The following is an 18496-nucleotide window of genomic DNA, read 5'->3' as shown; positions in this document are numbered from 1 at the left end:
TCATTGAAAGATATAGTTGATGATGATCGAAAAAGCACAGAAGAGTCTCAACAGGCTGCTGCAAAGGAAAAAGTTAGAATGCCACAACAGAAGAAAACTTTGAAGAGGAGTCAAATATCAAGAAGTGAAAGCATGGATAGTGGGGTTTTCTTACTGAAAATGTTCCTCCCTACTTCTATAGGTAGCAAGAAGAAACTAAAGACAAGGAAGTGCTCAAAAGTTTCATCGAAAACATCGGTTGATGAATCGGAGAAATCTATGAATAGGGACTGGTGGAGGACTATGTATGTAGTTATTAAAGAGAACAAGTATAGCAGAAGCATCAAGAAATCCATGAGTGCCAAGAGCAGCAGCAAAAGCAGGTAATAGTTCAACTTTTCCCCCCGAATATCATAACGCCTATAAAAAGGGCAGCCCGGTGTCCATACAGGTTCAGTGGAAAGGCCGCACCCCAAGGGAGTGTGAAGTAGGCAGCCGCCCTGATGCAAGCATATTCCATGGTTTGAACTCGTGACCTATAGGTCACACGGAGATAAGAATAGGAAGTCAGTCACGCACACACACCAAAACATAGATTCTTATGTAACGTTGCCTATGTGCAAAGAGTAGTCGGCACCGAATTATCAAGATTATATTATGATGGTCCAGCTGACTCCAACTAGTTAGGATTGTTCATAGTTCTGGATGTGTGTGTAAAATATTTCGAGGAATTCAACTTCTGGTATTTTAACTTGTGCTACCTGATATTTGCAGGCTAATTGAAAGCAACAGCACAGAGAGGAAACAAAGAGGGTGTTTCTTTTAGTTTAGCAGCAGAAAAAGAACTAGAAGAATACATCAAATAGCTACCAGGATTTAGAAAAATAAAGGTGCAAATATGAGAAGACTCTGCATGTAATACTGCAGCACAAGTTCTATATTTTTCACTGTGGTCTTGTATATTATTTACAATCATAGCAGTTACAAAGAGGATTTAGGCAGACATCAAGATGCAATGTTGCCTACAGGAAAATTAATCTTTCATCGATAATCTGATTATCTTTACACTGAACATAATCCTGTGTATCGTCAATAGGTAGTTTGATTATTTATATACTGATCATCATCGATTTACCACAGCTCTCCTCAGAGTCCAATACTTTTTCCGTAGTTTTGGAAGGAAGAAAAAAGGACGCGTTATACTGTTAAGAGGTATACATGAAAGGGAGGACAGGCTATTTTTCCAAGAACAGTGCAAAACAAGAATTTAGTTGTGGAGAAGTGGTGAACATGACTTGACTTGGAAGTCAATTGATTTGTGTAGACTCAGAAGACATGGATGAATTTTTATTCTGCTTGAAAAATATTCTCTCAATCACTTCACCTGAGGGAACAAATGGAAACATTTCGTTTACCTCCATAACAACATTTCCAATTTGACTAATTTCCTTAAATTTCATATATTATTAGTAACACTTACTGATTGTAACACTTAATTATACCGACAAGATTCAGTTCGGAAAGGGGCACATACCAGTGGGCAGCGACTGTTTCCTAGAAACACCAAACTCTGCTAAGTGGTAACACGATGCATAATCTGACACATGTTCGGTATTAGAAGGTCGGAACGAGAAGTCTGACAAGCTTTGAATGGATGCCCAACCAAAAATGCTCCAGCAACATACCATAAATATCTTTTGATGAATGATAATAATGTTGTTACAATAATGAATCTTAATGGAGTATGTGCAATTGGTATAAATAAAAATATTTATGGACAAACTTGCAGAGTTTCAAACTAACAATCCCTAATATACTGATGAATAAGCCCATAGAAGAATAAACCAAAAATTCATGGATGTTGTTCAAGTACTGCAGCAGCTTCAGTATCCTATGCAGATGAAGCATTTTAGCCCATATAATGCATTGCATTTGCATCTTGCTTTTGTGTCTGATTTGAATTGGGAATAGCTGCTTCTCTTCCCTTGTATATGAATGACTCTACTTACAAAAAGAATACAATAGAATACACAAGCAAGCAAGCTCAATTGGACCAAACGTGAGTGACAGGTCATCAACATTGGTCAAGTTGGATGAGCTTCATGTTTTTTCCAGCAGATTCGATAGGCACTATAGTTGTGCATACAGGAGTTCATTCCACGTGTCAGGGATGCCGGGTAGGCACCAATGCAAGCAGTCGTTTATACCTTTTGATGCTTTTAAACTGTAATGAGATATATGACCCTCATCCCTCAGTTCAGAAATAGCTGTTATGTCCAATAACTTAACCTTCGTGCCCTTCACAGCATCTCCGATAACTGGATCACTTGATTCCTCTTGCTGGACTTCATTTCCTTTAGTAAGTGGAATAGTATTGTCACATCGACCTCCAGTATTCCAGTCTCCATTGGAGAAATGTCTCGGTGATATGGTCCGGAAGAAACCCTTAAGCTTTGGACGTACAGCGATTTGGGAATCAAGCCATCTGGCAATACTATAAATCGTGAAGTTTTTAGCATTTCCTATTTCTGCAAGCTTCCTGTCTACAACAGGCTTTCCATCTACATGCATCACCCATCGGTTTGCGTTAAGCTTCCCTCTATTCCAGTGATGACCTGTATTCAGCACCACAACATCAAATAGATCAAGATATTTCCTCAGAAAACCAGGAGGTTGATCCAAGTTCATGGCGGACTTTGTGGCAGGATCTGTGACATTGAAGGGCTCTATACCACAAAGACTTGCCGACCAGTAATACAAAATCGTGGTGTTTGTGTTTGGGAACCTATAAGCCCATCCATCCGGACGTACAGCTCCACGTGGTTTAACCAAGCCATACTTCCATCCTACATTTTCAACTTCCGGCATCTCCTCACCACCGGCAGCCATACACATTAGAGACTGGAATTGTTGCCTGCCAAGTGAATCTCCAATAAATGCAATAGTTTTGTCCTGCATTCTGAAATAAAGTTATATTAAGGTGTTGATGCAATAAATGTAAAATCTGCTCAAAATAATTGGTTCAGCTTTTCCTTTCAATATCTCATCTCTTTGTAGATTTATACCTTCTCAAGAATTCTGAACCGTTAAAGTCTGGCATCTCACAATTTTCTGGTTGCCAACGATATCCCTCATAGGAAAAGTCAGTACGTTGTGTCAGTCTACAAGCCCACATATCTGATAACCATTGCTTACATTTAAACCCAGAGTATAATGGTCGCCTTCTGTCTGCAATCCACTTGCCTTTAGCAAAATTGCAAGCTGCAGAGAAACAACAGAAACATGAGGGTACAATATCAGTAGTTTAAGTCTTTCATATGAGACATCAAATGTAACCATTACACTAGCTAACTCAGACGTATAACAGCTAAGGATTTCCAGAGAATTTTTCCTCACTCCTTAAATCTATATGTTCAAACCAATATCAGAACTAAACTCGAAAAGTCTTATGGATTGTAAAAGTCAGGAGAGATATTGGTCAAAACCAAACTGAAAGCACATTAAAGATTTAAAGGTCAAAATAAGCATTTTTTTCCTTTTTTTTTTTTTTTTTGATGAAATAAGTGAAATGTCATCTAAAGTCATCAAGAAGATGCAGAAATTCCAAATTGAGAAAATATTAGCTGAAACAGAAAGACTATAATAAGACTAAGGAGCTGACAAATTCCAAATAGTGGTCAGATTACTAATCAGGGGAAAGATTTCCGCAACTAAAACGGCTAATCAAACACCCAGATTTTAGGGAGTTGATCCGGCATTAAAACATCTGAGATTCCTTTCACGCTAAATACACCAAAAATGCAAGCCTGCATCACGATCCAGATGCTCTTGATGGCTTTACCAACTTTCCTAGAAGCCCGAGATTCATAAACATCTCCGATGGTATGTGGCATAGTACATTTCAGTCCAAAAAGAGTTAGAAACATGTTTCAAATGTTCGTTGCAGCTGGGCGATGGATTAACAGATGATGAATAGTCTCTATGTTGGAAAGGCACATGTAGCATCTGTTGGCTAGTTGGAAGTTCCTTCTGGTAAGATTACCCAGGGTCAGAAAGGCTCCATTGAGGACTAACCAGCTGAAGCACATAACTTTTTACAAAGCAATAGTACAAAATCGGCAGTTTCTCGTAATTGGTACATTATGTGTAATCAACACAATGGACCACATTCGAATCTTTTCTATGAGGGTGTTGTTCAGGCTAGCTAGTGGGCAACTCGACTATTCCATTGGGTACATGCTACCTCTATCTCCATATCAATTTTGAACATAGTGAAAAAACAAATAGAAAATTTACCTTCTCTCTCTAATTGGGAAGTCATAATTTTTTTATCATCTATGCTTTTATTGGAAGGCATGACTGTGACATTCTCAACAAAACTATCAGATATTTCCAATCTATTTTCCTCTGTTCTGCCTTCTGCTATTTGTGAATTTGAATGCTCGTCCATTTTTTGTTGGTTTGATCCCAATGATACTGAAGATTCATCCACTGAAATCTCTATAATAAGAAATACAAAAAATACGAAGAAAATAACAGCGAATACTTCGAAAATAATTAATTGATCACTACCTGACTGATACAAGTATAAGCCATAGACTACATAACATCACACAATGATGCTATAAACACTGAACACACTAAACAGGAGGAAAAGAGAGGTAAATAAAGTCATAATTAGAACAGCACAGGCAAGTCAAAAAAGACACAAACTTTCAGAAGTTTGAAAAGAACTGCTCCTAGGCGAAGTTACGTAATTAGAAACAATATTAGACACTTGATTGTTCTGGATGAAGACATCCAAATTGAAGTTTAGGGGAAAATCAACTTGATTCTAGCAAGTACGCTGTCCCAGAAGGGGCAGCCCGGTGCACTAAAGCTACCGCTATGCACGGTGTCCTGGGAAGGGCCCCACCACAAGGGTGTATCGTACGCAGCCTTACCTTGCATTTCTGTCAGAGGCTGTTTCCAAGGCTTGAACCCGTGACCTCCTGGTCACATGGCAGCAACTTTACCAATTACTCCAAGGCTCCCCTTCTACGCTGTCCCAGAAGAATTGGCAAATATGCTAAAAAAAAGTATCTATCAAAGTGATCAGATAGGCATGTAGATGAGGTCAATCCATTATACCTTAGTTGGAAAGCTAAGCAAAATATTGTTCAGAGGAAATGGGAGGCTAAGAACCATAAATAGTTATGGTACTAAGCTCAGCCAGTCACTAATCCTGCACAATCCATATATGGATATCATATCAATGGCATATATGACGGAATGAAGTTTCCACATGAGTATTCCATCTTATTGTTGCCCTCTCCTATAACGGCGTCTTAGTTAAGAAACATAAAGTAAATTGGAGGGGAATGAGGGATTATCAGGAAATAGATTTGCACAATCAAGGTGAGAGTGGATCGTTAGTGGTCATTTAGAACAAGCTGGAGGGGGATGTGGGATTTCCAGGAAACAGAATTGCACATTCAAGGTGTGAGTGGATCATTGGTGGTCGCTTGGAACATTCTAATATTTTCTTCGATTATTCATAAAGGATAAGGAAAGGGTCGGTCACTTTTCTAATTATCACTAGACGACTGCAAAAATATCCTCCCATCGAAGCGGCCCATTCAAATAAGACATAACTATAGAGTATGGATAAACGCTTGATTTCTAATACACAACTATAGGTTCAAGACAAAATAAGTTGACCAAAAGAAAATTCAAGATATCACGACTTATCAGTTCATATCATCTTCTTTGTCTCTGGTGTAACTTCTTTTTCTGACAAACATGCAGAAAGATTGACATGAAAAATACAACTTTGACATGTTATTAATACTCACGCCTCACAAGCTTTCAATCAAGTACGAACCTGAGGACTGCATTATGAACTGATCTTGTGCTGAAAGTAAGGTAGTAAGAAGTGGACTTTTCTCCCAGCACCAAAGAAATATGGTTGTAAATAAGACAGCAGCCAGGAAAAAGGAGAACTGTCCACACAAAAATCTACCACCATTTCCACCTTTCATTTTTTAATGCAAACTCCAAGCAGAGATATACCTGTGAGTTGCTGCTGTTCTTCCACTACAACACAAATGAGCTTTTGTATATGTGTGAAGCGAAGAACATCTGGGACATTCCGATTACAACCATCAAGATTTTAGCTACAACTTTCACACACCTGGGCTCTTGAAACTAAATGATAGAGGCAAAAAAAAGAAAAGGAACCACGCTAAGATAACTACTTGAGCACTCAAATACAAAATGTACTTTATTAAATCAGAACAAATGTTGCAAAATGTTCAAATTTAACAGAACTTCTATCAGCTCTTTGTACTCTACAAACAATGACAGCAAAAGGAATCTAAGAATGACGTTTCAATAAAAAGCGCAGCGCGGTGCACTAAAGCTACCGCTATGCGGGTGTATTGTACGCAGCCTTACCTTGCATTTCTGCCAGAGGCTGTTTCCAAGGCTTGAACCCGTGATGGTCACATGGCAGCAACTTTACCCGTTACTCCAAGACGTTACAATGTATAACATTATTTTATATGTCAACTCTCAAGTTATTCATGAGAATTCATCTTAACAATTTACAATGTCAAATTATGCGTATCATATGTTACACACTGCATTTCAAAGTGGTCAAGAAACTATATGACACGGGTGCAAAATCGCAAGTGAAGAATAAACGCAACTTAGATAATTTATAGGGAAACTTCAATTAAAGTTTCAATATTTATTATGCTATGAAACCATTTGCTGGTGAATCAACATTTCATAAGCATAAGTATTATGAAAATGAATATATTTCTTAGTGAATAAACTATGTTACCAAATCTATGTTTTGTCCTTCATTTCACATTTCTTTATTAAAAAAATACAAACTTTAATCCCATTTTCAATTTCTTATACAACAACATCAATTGAATCAACAATTAAATTACCATTCATGAAGATCTAAATCATAAAAATGTATAAAAAAGATCACCTTTTTTCAAGAATGGTGATGGATCCTCCTCAACTTTTTCCTGTTCACATTGGATGCAACTGGTATTATATATATAAATATATTATATATATGTGAAATGCAAATATGTATGATTATGGGGAGGGTGAAGAAATGGAGATTTGTCGGGTCGGGTTAGAAAATGGAGCTTTGATTTCAATCAGCCGACAAATTGATTAGAGATGGTAAAGTTTTGTGAAACTTATCATTTTGTTTGGATAGTTGCTATGAATATTTGACGGATTGGGTCGGGTTGGTCGGGTCAGAAAATGTATATTTGTAATCGTTGCACAATGATGAATCTAACAATATGATATATGAATTTTAAACAAATAAATATTATATTTAAACTAAAAATTGATATAATAATATAAATAACAACTACCCAAACATATTATAAGAATCGTTTGGTACGCAAAATAAGGTGAATCACTGCATCTGATATCTATTACCATCAAACAATTTAAGTACGATAGATTTTATTTTATTACAAACTTAGTTATATTATATATTACAATTTATTCCAGTCAATTTGAAATTGTTTTATTCAATGTATCAAATGCAACAAATTAATTCAGAGACAACAATCTCAAAATAATTTTATACATGTACCAAACATATTTTATCGACACGCCTACAATAACAATATATTCAGTATATTTTCACATATTTAAGTATTAAAAAATTAAAAAAAATTTATTTGAAAAAAATAAAATAGATATTTATGAAATGTTTACTTCAATTGTTTTAATCATAATTTTACTATATTACACCTAAATAATTATTATAAGTCATCTAAGTATTAAAAAAATATTTAATAAAAAATATGAAATAAATATAAAATGATAAATTAGCTCTTGATATTTTAAATTAATTTGACATCTTATATGAGGCCTACTTAATTTTTTTCACAAATATTTTTTATAGTAATTTTGTTATATCATTTCTAATTAGTTATTATGAGGCATTTAAGATGTGCCAGTTTCACTACTTCAATCGTGATATTTGATTGACTTTCGAAATTATATCAGTGTCGCTTAAATTAATTGAAATAAAAAAATATATTATAGATCACAATAATTAAAAAATTAAACTACTTTTAAAATGTAAATTGACTATCAATAGGACAAAAATTTGAACAAGAAGATTATTATAAATTACAATAACAAACAATTTAAAATAGTAAATTACAATGTCGAAAAAGTTTTATAGATTACGATAACTAATAACTTAAAAAGTCTTAAAACATATTAAAAATATAATTAAGCAAAAAGATATATATTGGGCTCGTGATGGCACGAACTTCGATACCTAGTACTCCCTCCGTTTCACAATAATTGAATTGTTGGAGTAATTTTAGTGTTTCAAAATAGTAAATGGTTCACGATTTAAGGTAGACGTTGGAATTTTTTTTCAAACTTACCCTCCAATAAATGTGTATTGGGAATGATGTATCATTATTAAGATTTTGAATTTGAAGAGGGTAAAAATTGAAAAATATGATAAATTTATGTCTTTGTTTTTTTTTTTCTTAACATATGTGCCAAAATCCAAAAATTAACTTAATGTGGAACGAAGGAAGTATATATATAGAGAGAGAGACCCCATCATTACATTATTATTAAGTTTTACATCCATGCAATGGGACAAAGTCCCTGCATATATGCATTATACATTACATAATGTAGGAAAAATAATTATTTATTTCAAATAATTTATAATAGTTGTGAAGATATTTTATTTTGAAAAAAGGTAGATATCATTGTGTATTGGAAAAGTGGTGAAGGAGCCATAGGAGGGTGTCAAATGAGCGTACAAATTCTTTATCGCATCTGTATCAAATGAACAAAAGTATTAAGCTAACGTCCTTTGCAAGATGAGCAATGGTATGTCAAGTAGACAGATTTCTCATAAGTTGGTAATAAATGGAAAACAAAGTTCAATTTCCCTCATTAGTTCAAAACCAAAGCAAAAGTTGAGAAACATATACAACCAGATAGTTGTTGAAGAGTCCAGTGAATTTACGTGCTGCTGATTTTTGGCTTCCAAAAGCATAAATCTAATTCAGTGTTGTACGTACCTGAATAAGAAGTGAGTTGAACATGCAAGTGTGGAAACCAATGTCAGCCTGCCTTTTAAAACAATCAATTTTAAGATACCCCACAGCAAAAATAAAATAAATATTCCAAGCAAGTCATTGCACATCACTTTATTTAGATCAAATAAGCAACTTCAAATGGAATTTGAAGCTAAATTAAGAAAATTAAAGCTAATTTTGGGAGTTAAGAAGGGCAATAGGTTACCTGTTGGAACAACCTAATTAAACAACCAAATTTATGATCCTTTGATGGGTAAATGACCCACAGCGCACGCGCACTGACAAAAGATGTCTCATGAGTAAGTCTAAACCTTGAAGGATCTGCAATGCCCGAGAAGAGACATAGTGACAGAGTCGAAACAATAATGAACAAAGAGAGCAAGCAACTGTACAAAGTTCTGGCTTCACAGCAAGCAAAATGCACTTGCACAGCTCACAATCTATCAAGTTTTGAAATCACAAAACTGTATGAATCTTCCAGTTGGACAGTGATACCATTCTTCTTGTTGAAATAATGAATTGTATGATCAACCACATTAGTATTACTCAGCTCTAGATTGTAGAGGTCCATCTTTTCAGCTGCCATGTACCAACATTCAGCTTTATAAACTTTGGATCTGAAATTCTGAAAGCCTGCACTTCATCAACAACAGGAGGCAAATAAATACCCACACTTTTGCCTGCACAAGCAACCCGCTGCACTAAAGGTTTAGGAATGCTTGGTATTCGAGGGAGGAACATACCCATGCATTTCTACAATACATGGTTTAGCAACTCCAAGATACCAGACATCGCCTGCGATAGATCCAGGAAATTAAGTCGCATTAGCATGATGGGTTATGCTAGAAAATCTGAGGGATCGGGTTGGGAAGAAGGGAGGTGACGGGGCCTTATCACAAAATGAGCAAGTTAGGATCAGATGGTTCCCTATTTGGGGTTGCTTCAATTACCTAACCACCACTCGAGATCAACCGGAGTACTTGCCAAAGCATCTTCTAGACTGTCAGCTTCATAGCGCTCTTGTAAAACTCTGTCTAGCCTCAGTTTCATGAACCCGGAAAATCAGATCAAGAGAAATATAGAAAATGTACAACTTTAATCCTCTGTTATACGAAACATCTGCTATATACTTTCAAGTCGTTCATATCCATGATGCTAGCAAATCTTCACGTTAACTTAGATTATTTTTTCCAGATTTCACTTTAATATCGTTAGTGATATACAGGTTATACTATCTTAAATATTGTGTAAAAAATTTAATAGCACAAAATAAGTCCTAGTAACCTCTAGTTTATAAATTGTTTGTCTTACAAATTCAAGTACATGGATCCACTCCTGACCAATAGCTTAATTCTGCTATTTATCTCAAGCAAGTATTTTGGATATGAACTTGAGCATTTAAATCCAAAGAAGCAATACGTACTAAACAAGAAGGCATGATGGATGATGCATAATCCACTTCAAAATTCAGCAAATAAACTGCGAAAAAGATTAAATACATAGTATTATATAGAAAGTTGAAAAACAATTCACGAGACCCAAACTTTCCACAGTAATTTCAGACCTCAGATTTGGGATATGTTTGCTTAATCCGTGTGCAATTTATTATAGGATTTGAATGTTTGATAGAAAATTTTGATTTTAACCCAAGATTAGACAGCATCTAAAAGAATATGCATAAACAAGGACCTGGGCATGGGCATGGCTGCCATTAATTGACTTGCTAGAAAGTGAGTAGATCATTTAATGTTAGTAGGATTATGGAATAATGGCACGTATCAATGGACTAGCCATCCCAGTCTTTTTTTTTAAAAGAAAAAAAGGTGAAATGACCAAAATACCTTTATCATAAGACATGCAAGCACCCATGTCGAAACCTCTCCTTCTATGTAATAGTAGAAGAAATAATATGGCACTTTGTGTATCATGAAAAAACAAGAAATCACTTTGTTATTAAAAGTTACTACTATTATTTTTTCGTGTCTTTCTCTTCTTCAATTGTTATCATTTGGTCTTTGCTAGTAATATTAATTGCAGACTAACTTGTTGGGATTTGTATTAATAATTTTTGTTGGTTTCTGTATCCTTTAAATATTTAGGAAAGTGTTTGTTTAATTCTGTGGAAACATTTCACAATGCTAAAATAGTTTCTTAGGACAGTGTCGAGCACGACTCAAGTATAATAAATATATATACACTGTTATATTTTTGTACTGCTAATAATATCAAAATAATAGTATTTTGTTTTCTTTATTCCCAAAGACATAAGAGTACCAGATCTAGGCATAACATATATAGACCCCATATATCATTATTAAGTTGTACATCCATGCAATGGGACAAAGTCTCCCTGCATGGATATATTATTATTATTATTATTATTATTATTATACATTACATAGAGTAGATGTAGGGATAACATGACGATAGATTATCATGCTTCTGCTGCCATTCCAATTTTTATAACATTATCCAGTTTGAACTGAAAGGGCATTGGGTGCTGTGAGAGAACCAAACGAAGATATCCATTTTGGGGGACGATGCCAATGTTTTGGCAATAAGTAGTGATGCCTTGGAGACAGAACACTAGCTTATAGGAGTACTTTCTACTATCTGCCAGTGCCATACGCCTAATTTGGAACCAACTGCTAACATCGTTGTGATTTCCCAACTTTGCACCAGTGCTTATGGTGTGTCGATATGCAGGTGGCAGATCTGGTAGAAGGTTGTCAACCTTCCACACAGTTAGATCCCGACACAGAGGATAAACAGGAGCGAAATGGATGTTTAAGGGAGTGAACTCCGCAATCTTTTCATATCTAGGATTCTCAGGTGTAAAATAAACCGCGAAGCCATCATCTGTAGGAGAGTGAGATAGTACTACAGATGTAGGACAAATAGTGGTTTTTTGTTGTTGTAGATCAGTACTACTACCAAGATAAACAACAGCACGTACGCCTCCACCATTCTCAGTGTGGTTGGCCGGAGTTATCCAGTACCTGTTCATTTTGTTGAGGGGATTACCATTAGTATCGCGTACAGCTATCCATGCTTGGTTCTTGGAAGTTGACAAGGGAAGGAATATTATTATTGCAAGGGAAAGAAAGAGTAATAGGGTCTTCATCGATCTTTAGGGATATGTTAATTTGATGATGATTATTTGTATATTCTTCTTGCTAACTTGTTCTATTTATAAGACAAACAAGATTAGTAATTGTTTCGCTCTAATTTATGTGAACCGTCCAAGTTTAAACGAATATGATATATTATATTCGTACAAAAATGATATGTTTATATTATAATATATAAAGTGTAGTATCTTCTATTTATAAGACAAAGGTTAATTGTTTTGCTCTAATTTATGTGAACCGTCCACGTTTAATTTGTTTCTTTATACTAAATGATGATATAATTGAACAGGAATGATATGTTTTTATTATAATATATAAAGTACTTTCTCCGTTCTAAATTATGTGTCATCGTTTGATCGAAAACGATATTTAATAAACTAATTTAGAATACGTGCGACTCCACGTGTGTATATATCACGTTAAAAGAATAAAAATCATATATTTAATTTGAACATAAAAAATCGACTAATAATTTATAATGAGGTTTTATGATATTCAAAAGTTGGAAACTATTCTAGTTGTTCCACGTTGAAACAGTTTATCCGTGTAATTAATAGAAAGAGAGCTTGTCCAAGTTGACTCCAAAAAAAGAATTATCTAACATTGTATATAAAGCATTGACGTATTCATTACTCTAAAAGAAAGTATAATAATTGAGAATTTTATTCCATGAATAAGTGAAATAGAATAGCATCATATATTATAAGATTAATTTGTTGTAATGGGAGACTGAAGCATGAGTATCGGTTTGAGTGTGGAGTATTTTTAGTAATGTGATCATTTTCTTGATGATCATAGGTGTATCACATCACATGACAGTTTCATATGTCTGGATTCGTATTTCAAGGTGTTTGTTATGCTTTGGGGATTTCAGTAGGGATTCGTATTTTGCGGATTCCCTCTTCATCTCTCTCCTGCTTCTATGTCTCTAGCTAATGCATCACATAGCTGCTCCATTACTTCTTTGGATCTTTTCTCGCTTTGTAGCTCTAACAACACCACTGTTTCCATGTGGCCTACAAACTTTACCCCAAGTACATCGATAAAGTGAGTGTACATATAATTTAACTAGTTTTTCAAAAAGTTGTAATCTAAAATTGATTTATTCCTATAACAAAACTTCTTAGCCTTGCATCTTGTTATCTTTTAAGGCCGGCCTGAGACATTATGATTTGTTCATGTTTAGTATCCTTCTTCCTTGTCACAATAAATCTGCAAAAATTTCTTGTATTCAATCGTACCTTTACGGCTATATACGCGCAAAAGACTGATTTGCAAAGCAATCAATCAGTAAGTGAACTTTCTTCCCTGGGCTGAGACTGAGACTCAGAGTGTTGCATGCAGTATATAAATCTTCTTGTGTGTTTCAACTATAAGGATCATCTGCCATGGTATGACGCGTACTCACTCCACGAAATTTTTAACTACCAATGACTCTATTTCTACTATAATGTGACCTATATATTCCAATCAAGGACAAAGCTGGTGAACCTTAAGGAACCCTTCATCAAAAGATTATACTCCATATTATATTTATAAGATCAAAATAATATTTTATGTATGGATTGTAGAGATGTTGAATACGCTTTAGTTTCTTCATGAATTTATCTCTTTATATTTTGAACACTTGGTAAAAATCACGACTCTCAATATTCCAATAAATGTACAATGGTATCCTTACGGTTATTGCTTCAAATACACAAAGATGGCATCAAGTGCACGTATAGATGAAATACGAAAACTGCTGAATTCTCTTATGTTCGATCAATTTATTAGCTGATAATTGATAAACACTAATCTAAAACAATAATTAATTAATACCTCAATCAACAAAAAGAAGATCCTACATAATGAGATTAATCAAGAATAAAAGATAGTTGTGTAAAACTAATTCTTTTGTCTTTTTCAAAATTATCAAGTACTGAGTTTCGTGTAATCTAAAAAACAAGGATTCATCTTTATCGGGATTGATTCAGATTCACAAATTTATAGATCTAGAAATTCTCAACTTGAAACTTTTACTATTTATTGGAATTATCACACTCGAATCTAAGATTCATGTTATATCCATTAGCCCATCATTGAACACGTTTAAGCCAACACTTGCGTTGCACGTGTGCCACATCAATATAAAAGATTGCATACAAAAAATAAAGTATATAATATTGCAACTCAAGTTACAATATATATATATATATATATATATAAGTGACAACAACATATATGTCATTATGTTGTTATAAAACAAAAGAAACTTACCACTAACTTTGTTTAATCTTAAGGCTAATTGAAGCTATTAATGTTACGTTAAAGAGTTAAGCTCACCTCTTTATCAATTAACAAAACAGTTTTTCGAGTAAATGTCGTAACCTATTAATTGACAAAATTCTTTTTAAATTTTGTTGTAAAATTATCTAAATAAAATGTATATAAGAGTTATAAATACAATAATATAGAATATTACAACGAATCAAAATATATAAATATAATTAATTACCTTCATAGAGACTGACATTTGATGCTGCCTTCCGTGCTTTCCTATTCGCTAGTGTACTATTCTTAAAATAGAATTATTAAGGACCAAAAATCAATTAACAAAAAATTAATTTATTTGATTAACCAAAAATTAAAAAAATAAATATTTAAGTGATTTGATCATCGCATGTTTAGAAATTAAAAACGACGTGGCAGAAAACCAATGAAGATGTACCAGGATGACACTTTTTTTTTTTTTTTTTGCATTAGTAGTTTTAATTAACCAAGAAGAAAGCTCGACACAAGAAAATAGTAACATAGATCTTTAGCAATATTCTTCATAAAATAAAAGATACCATGAAATTTAAAATATATATATATCTGAATTCTGATGTTAGGTTCTTAATAAGGGTAACAGTAGGTAAAAATCAGACCAACACTTATGATACCATAGCACGAACTTAAACTTAACTAAAATCACCAGTTTAATTTGAGGGCATAGCTTCACTTACACATCTGTGATTAAGTCAAGGACAATAACACAAATCAAAAAACTCTGGACATATCATACTATCATCTCTTTCATTTAGCTTTGGCTTTTGTGATGCTCTTTAATTCCATTTCTGCATATATTATCTGCGTCGAAAATTAGAAAAAGGGTGCCTTAATTATAATATTTAGAAAAAAATATAAATAAGCATTCAATATTAAAAGAAATAAGTTGTAGCATATCTAAAGACGTTAACCAAGTATATATACTATAAAGCAAAGGGCGCAGCTAGGTTTAATGCAAAATAAAGGATCTGACCAAGAATTTATCCCACTTACGTACACACAATTTGATTACTACTTTTTGAAAAACTACTTAAATATAAATTATTTAATTTTTATTGCATAAGGTAAAATTCTAATTGATTATTGTTTAACCAAATAAAATAGGAAGAAGATTGTTTCCATGTATCTAATAAAACCTTTCCTTATATTTGACGTGAAAAGAAAAAGAAGAAGAAAGTGAGAAAAGATTTAGTATTAAGGTAAGAAAATAGTTTGTAGAAAATATAATTTTAAGGTTTTATTTTAGCTAGGAAAGATTTTTGTCGAAATGGTATTCTATTTTTGTTAGGAAAGGTTTTTATTTGTTATTATAGTCAATATTTAATATCATTAAAATAATTAAAAAATGGTGAAAAGACGCTTTTGTCTAAAACAGAGACTTTTAATGAAAGGCAAAATAGTTTGTAGAAAATATAATTTTAAGGTTCTATTTTAGCTAGGAAATATTTTTGTCAAAATGATATTCTATTTTTGTTAGGAAAGGTTTTTATTTGTTATTATAGTCAATATTTAACATCATTAAAATAATTTTAAAAATGGTGAAAAGACGTTTTTGTCTAAAATAGAGATTTTTAATGAAGGGCAAAAAGTTCAAACAATATTTCTAAGACCCTTCACACTTTTTATATAAGACCCTTCACACATAATTTGGGACGGAGGGAGTATAATTTTCTGAAAAATGAATGATTTCAGGCGGGATAGGGGTAAGCCGAAGAAATATTGGAGGGAGGTGATTAGGCGTGACATGAAGCAGTTACAGCTTACTGAGGACATGACTCTAGATAAGAAGGTTTGAAGAACGCGGATTAGGGTAGAAGGTTAGGGCCTATGGGTGGGTCGCAGTCAATAGCTAGGAGAGCTTCGGGTTGGGGGAAGTGGGTGGGGGTGCCTTTGGTTTGTTAGTATAGAGTATTACTGTGTGGGTATCTCATTTCTATTGTGTCATCTTGTTTCTTGCTTTATTTTGAATTTGCTTATTATTCTTTGTCCTGAGCCGGAGGTCTATCGGAAACATCCTTCATTTCACTTTTTCTTATTATAAAAATACAAACTTTAATCCCTTTTTCAATTTTTTATACAACATCAATTCAATCAACAATTAAATTACCTCTCACGAAGATCTAAAAAGGGCAGCTCGCTGCACTAAAATTATCGCTATGTGCGGTGTTTGAAGAAGGACTCCATCATAAGAATGTATCGTATGCAGTTTTACCTTACATTTCTGCAAGAGGCTGTTTCCATTCATGAAGGTATAAATCATAAAAATGTATAAAAAAGATGACCCTTTTTCAAGAATGGTGATGGATCCTACTCAACTTTTTTCTGTTCACACTGAATGCTATTGGTATTATATATATAATTATATTATATATCTATCTATCTATCTATTTATCTCTCTATATATGAAATGCAAATATGTATAATTATGGAGGGTGAAGAAATGGAGATTTGTCGGGTCGGGTCAAAAATGGAGCTTTGATTTCAATCAGCCGACAAATTGATTAGACTGTAAAGTTGCGTGAAATTTGTCACTTTGTTTGGATAGTTGTTAAGTATATTTGGGGGTCGGATTAGGTCGGATCGGATCAGAAAATTTATTTTTGTAATCGTTGCATAATGATGAATTTAGCAATACGATATATGAATCTTAAAGGAATAAACATTGTATTTAAACTAAAAACCGATACAATAATATAAGTAACAACTACCCAAACACGCTATAAAAATCGTTTGATACGCGGAATAAGGTCAAACACTGGGTCTGATATTTATTACCATCAAACAAATTAAGTACTACTATAACTTTTATTACAAACTTAGTTATATTATATATTACAATTTGTTCCACTTAATTTGAAATTGTTTTATTCAATATATATATGCAACAAATTAATTAAGAGACAATAATCTCGAAATAATTTACTACATATATCAAATATATTTTATCGATGTGCCTAACTAGTGAATATTGTAATAATAAAGAAAAGCCAACACTACTTAATAGAGAAAACCAACATTATTTAATTCTCACCGTTAATATACCTCCAAAATAAAGAAAAATCAACTTGCAATAAAACACAATATCAATATTTAATATCATGAAGCATTGAACCAAATATAGAAAATGACTTTTTACACTATATATAATAAAAAAATAATTGATTAAATATATAAATATAATACATAGTTGATACTTATATACTACTACTAACAAATAGGGCTGTCAAGTGGATCGGGTCGGGCCAACCCGGAATCGGCCTGTGTTATTTAACCAGGTTGAGGGCTGGGTCGGAGTCGGGTTGGGATCTAAGTGGGCCAGGTGGGGCCCAACAGTAAAAAAAATAAAAATCACCCTAACCCGGCCCACTTAACCCAACCCGGTCAAATCCGTTTAAAAAATCGGTCAAACCCGGTCGAAAATATATATAAAAAAAAAAAATCAATATACATTATATATATCCACCTATATACATTATAAATACGTTAAACAATATATATACACTATATATATAGTATATACTACATTAGAATTTAAAAAATTTATACACATATACACAATTACACATATATACGCACCATCCAAATATATATGTACTACTTTAAACTTTAAAGTTTAAATAAAATATACTACAATATATATAATTATATATATATATACACATGTATACGTTAAATATACACGTCTATAGAAGATCTATTCACATATATACACTCTAATCTATGTATATGTAATACTTTAAATGAAATATACTATAATATATAAACATTACGATATATATTTGTATAGTTATATACTAATTTATAAAACATATACACATGTATACGTTAAATATACACGTCTATAAAAGATCTATTCACATATATACACTCTATTCTATGTATATGTAATACTTTAAATCAAATATACTATAATATATATATACATTACAGTATATATTTGTATAGTTATATACTAATTTATGAAACATATACACATGT

The 18496-nt window shown here is 33.1% G+C and overlaps 3 protein-coding genes across 10 annotated transcripts; 1 reads left to right on the top strand and 2 right to left on the bottom strand.

The window, feature by feature from the left end:
- LOC107850539 lies at positions 1-1041 on the top strand (the record flags this gene model as incomplete). The annotated part of the gene is given in 2 exon segments (XM_047400500.1): positions 1-362; positions 754-1041. Coding segments are annotated over 2 exon segments (414 nt in total), but the record flags the coding sequence as incomplete, so codon positions are not given.
- A 589-nt stretch (positions 1042-1630) lies between these two features.
- Positions 1631-7281, bottom strand: LOC107850538 (protein trichome birefringence-like 14). Of its 8 annotated transcripts, none has more exons than XM_016695133.2 (5): positions 6962-7281; positions 5843-6165; positions 4276-4455; positions 3045-3240; positions 1631-2938 (listed from the first exon to the last, which is right to left on the bottom strand). In XM_016695133.2, exons 2-5 carry the CDS (start codon positions 5997-5999, stop codon positions 2110-2112), a joined length of 1362 nt encoding a protein of 453 aa, XP_016550619.1. In that variant the 5' UTR covers positions 6000-6165; positions 6962-7281; the 3' UTR covers positions 1631-2109. The 8 variants fall into 8 exon arrangements, with proteins under 8 accessions (XP_016550619.1, XP_016550617.1, XP_047256454.1 ...); XM_016695131.2 differs by having other exon boundaries at positions 4276-4479; positions 5843-6099; XM_047400498.1 differs by having other exon boundaries at positions 5843-6099.
- Positions 7282-11300: 4019 nt separating this feature from the next.
- LOC107851800 (miraculin) lies at positions 11301-12233 on the bottom strand. The gene has a single exon (XM_016696891.2). It carries the CDS (start codon positions 12199-12201, stop codon positions 11512-11514), a length of 690 nt encoding a protein of 229 aa, XP_016552377.1. The 5' UTR covers positions 12202-12233; the 3' UTR covers positions 11301-11511.
- Positions 12234-18496: the final 6263 nt, after the last annotated feature.

The sequence above is a fragment of the Capsicum annuum genome, chromosome 12 (genome assembly GCF_002878395.1).
Source record: "Capsicum annuum cultivar UCD-10X-F1 chromosome 12, UCD10Xv1.1, whole genome shotgun sequence".
Lineage (NCBI taxonomy): Eukaryota > Viridiplantae > Streptophyta > Magnoliopsida > Solanales > Solanaceae > Capsicum > Capsicum annuum.
Note: the sequence above shows the minus strand (reverse complement) of the source record. Positions and strands in the feature narration are given on the sequence as shown.

Coding starts and splice junctions, on each gene's coding strand:
- LOC107850538 (XM_016695131.2), bottom strand. CDS start 5,999: ATGAAAGGTGGAAATGGTGGTAGATTTTTGTGTGGACAGTTCTCCTTT. Junction 4,480..5,842: donor GTTCATAATGCAGTCCTCAG/GTTCGTACTTGA, acceptor TTCTTATTATAG/AGATTTCAGTGGATGAATCT. Junction 2,939..3,044: donor GGTTCAGAATTCTTGAGAAG/GTATAAATCTAC, acceptor ACTTTATTTCAG/AATGCAGGACAAAACTATTG.
- LOC107851800 (XM_016696891.2), bottom strand. CDS start 12,201: ATGAAGACCCTATTACTCTTTCTTTCCCTTGCAATAATAATATTCCTT.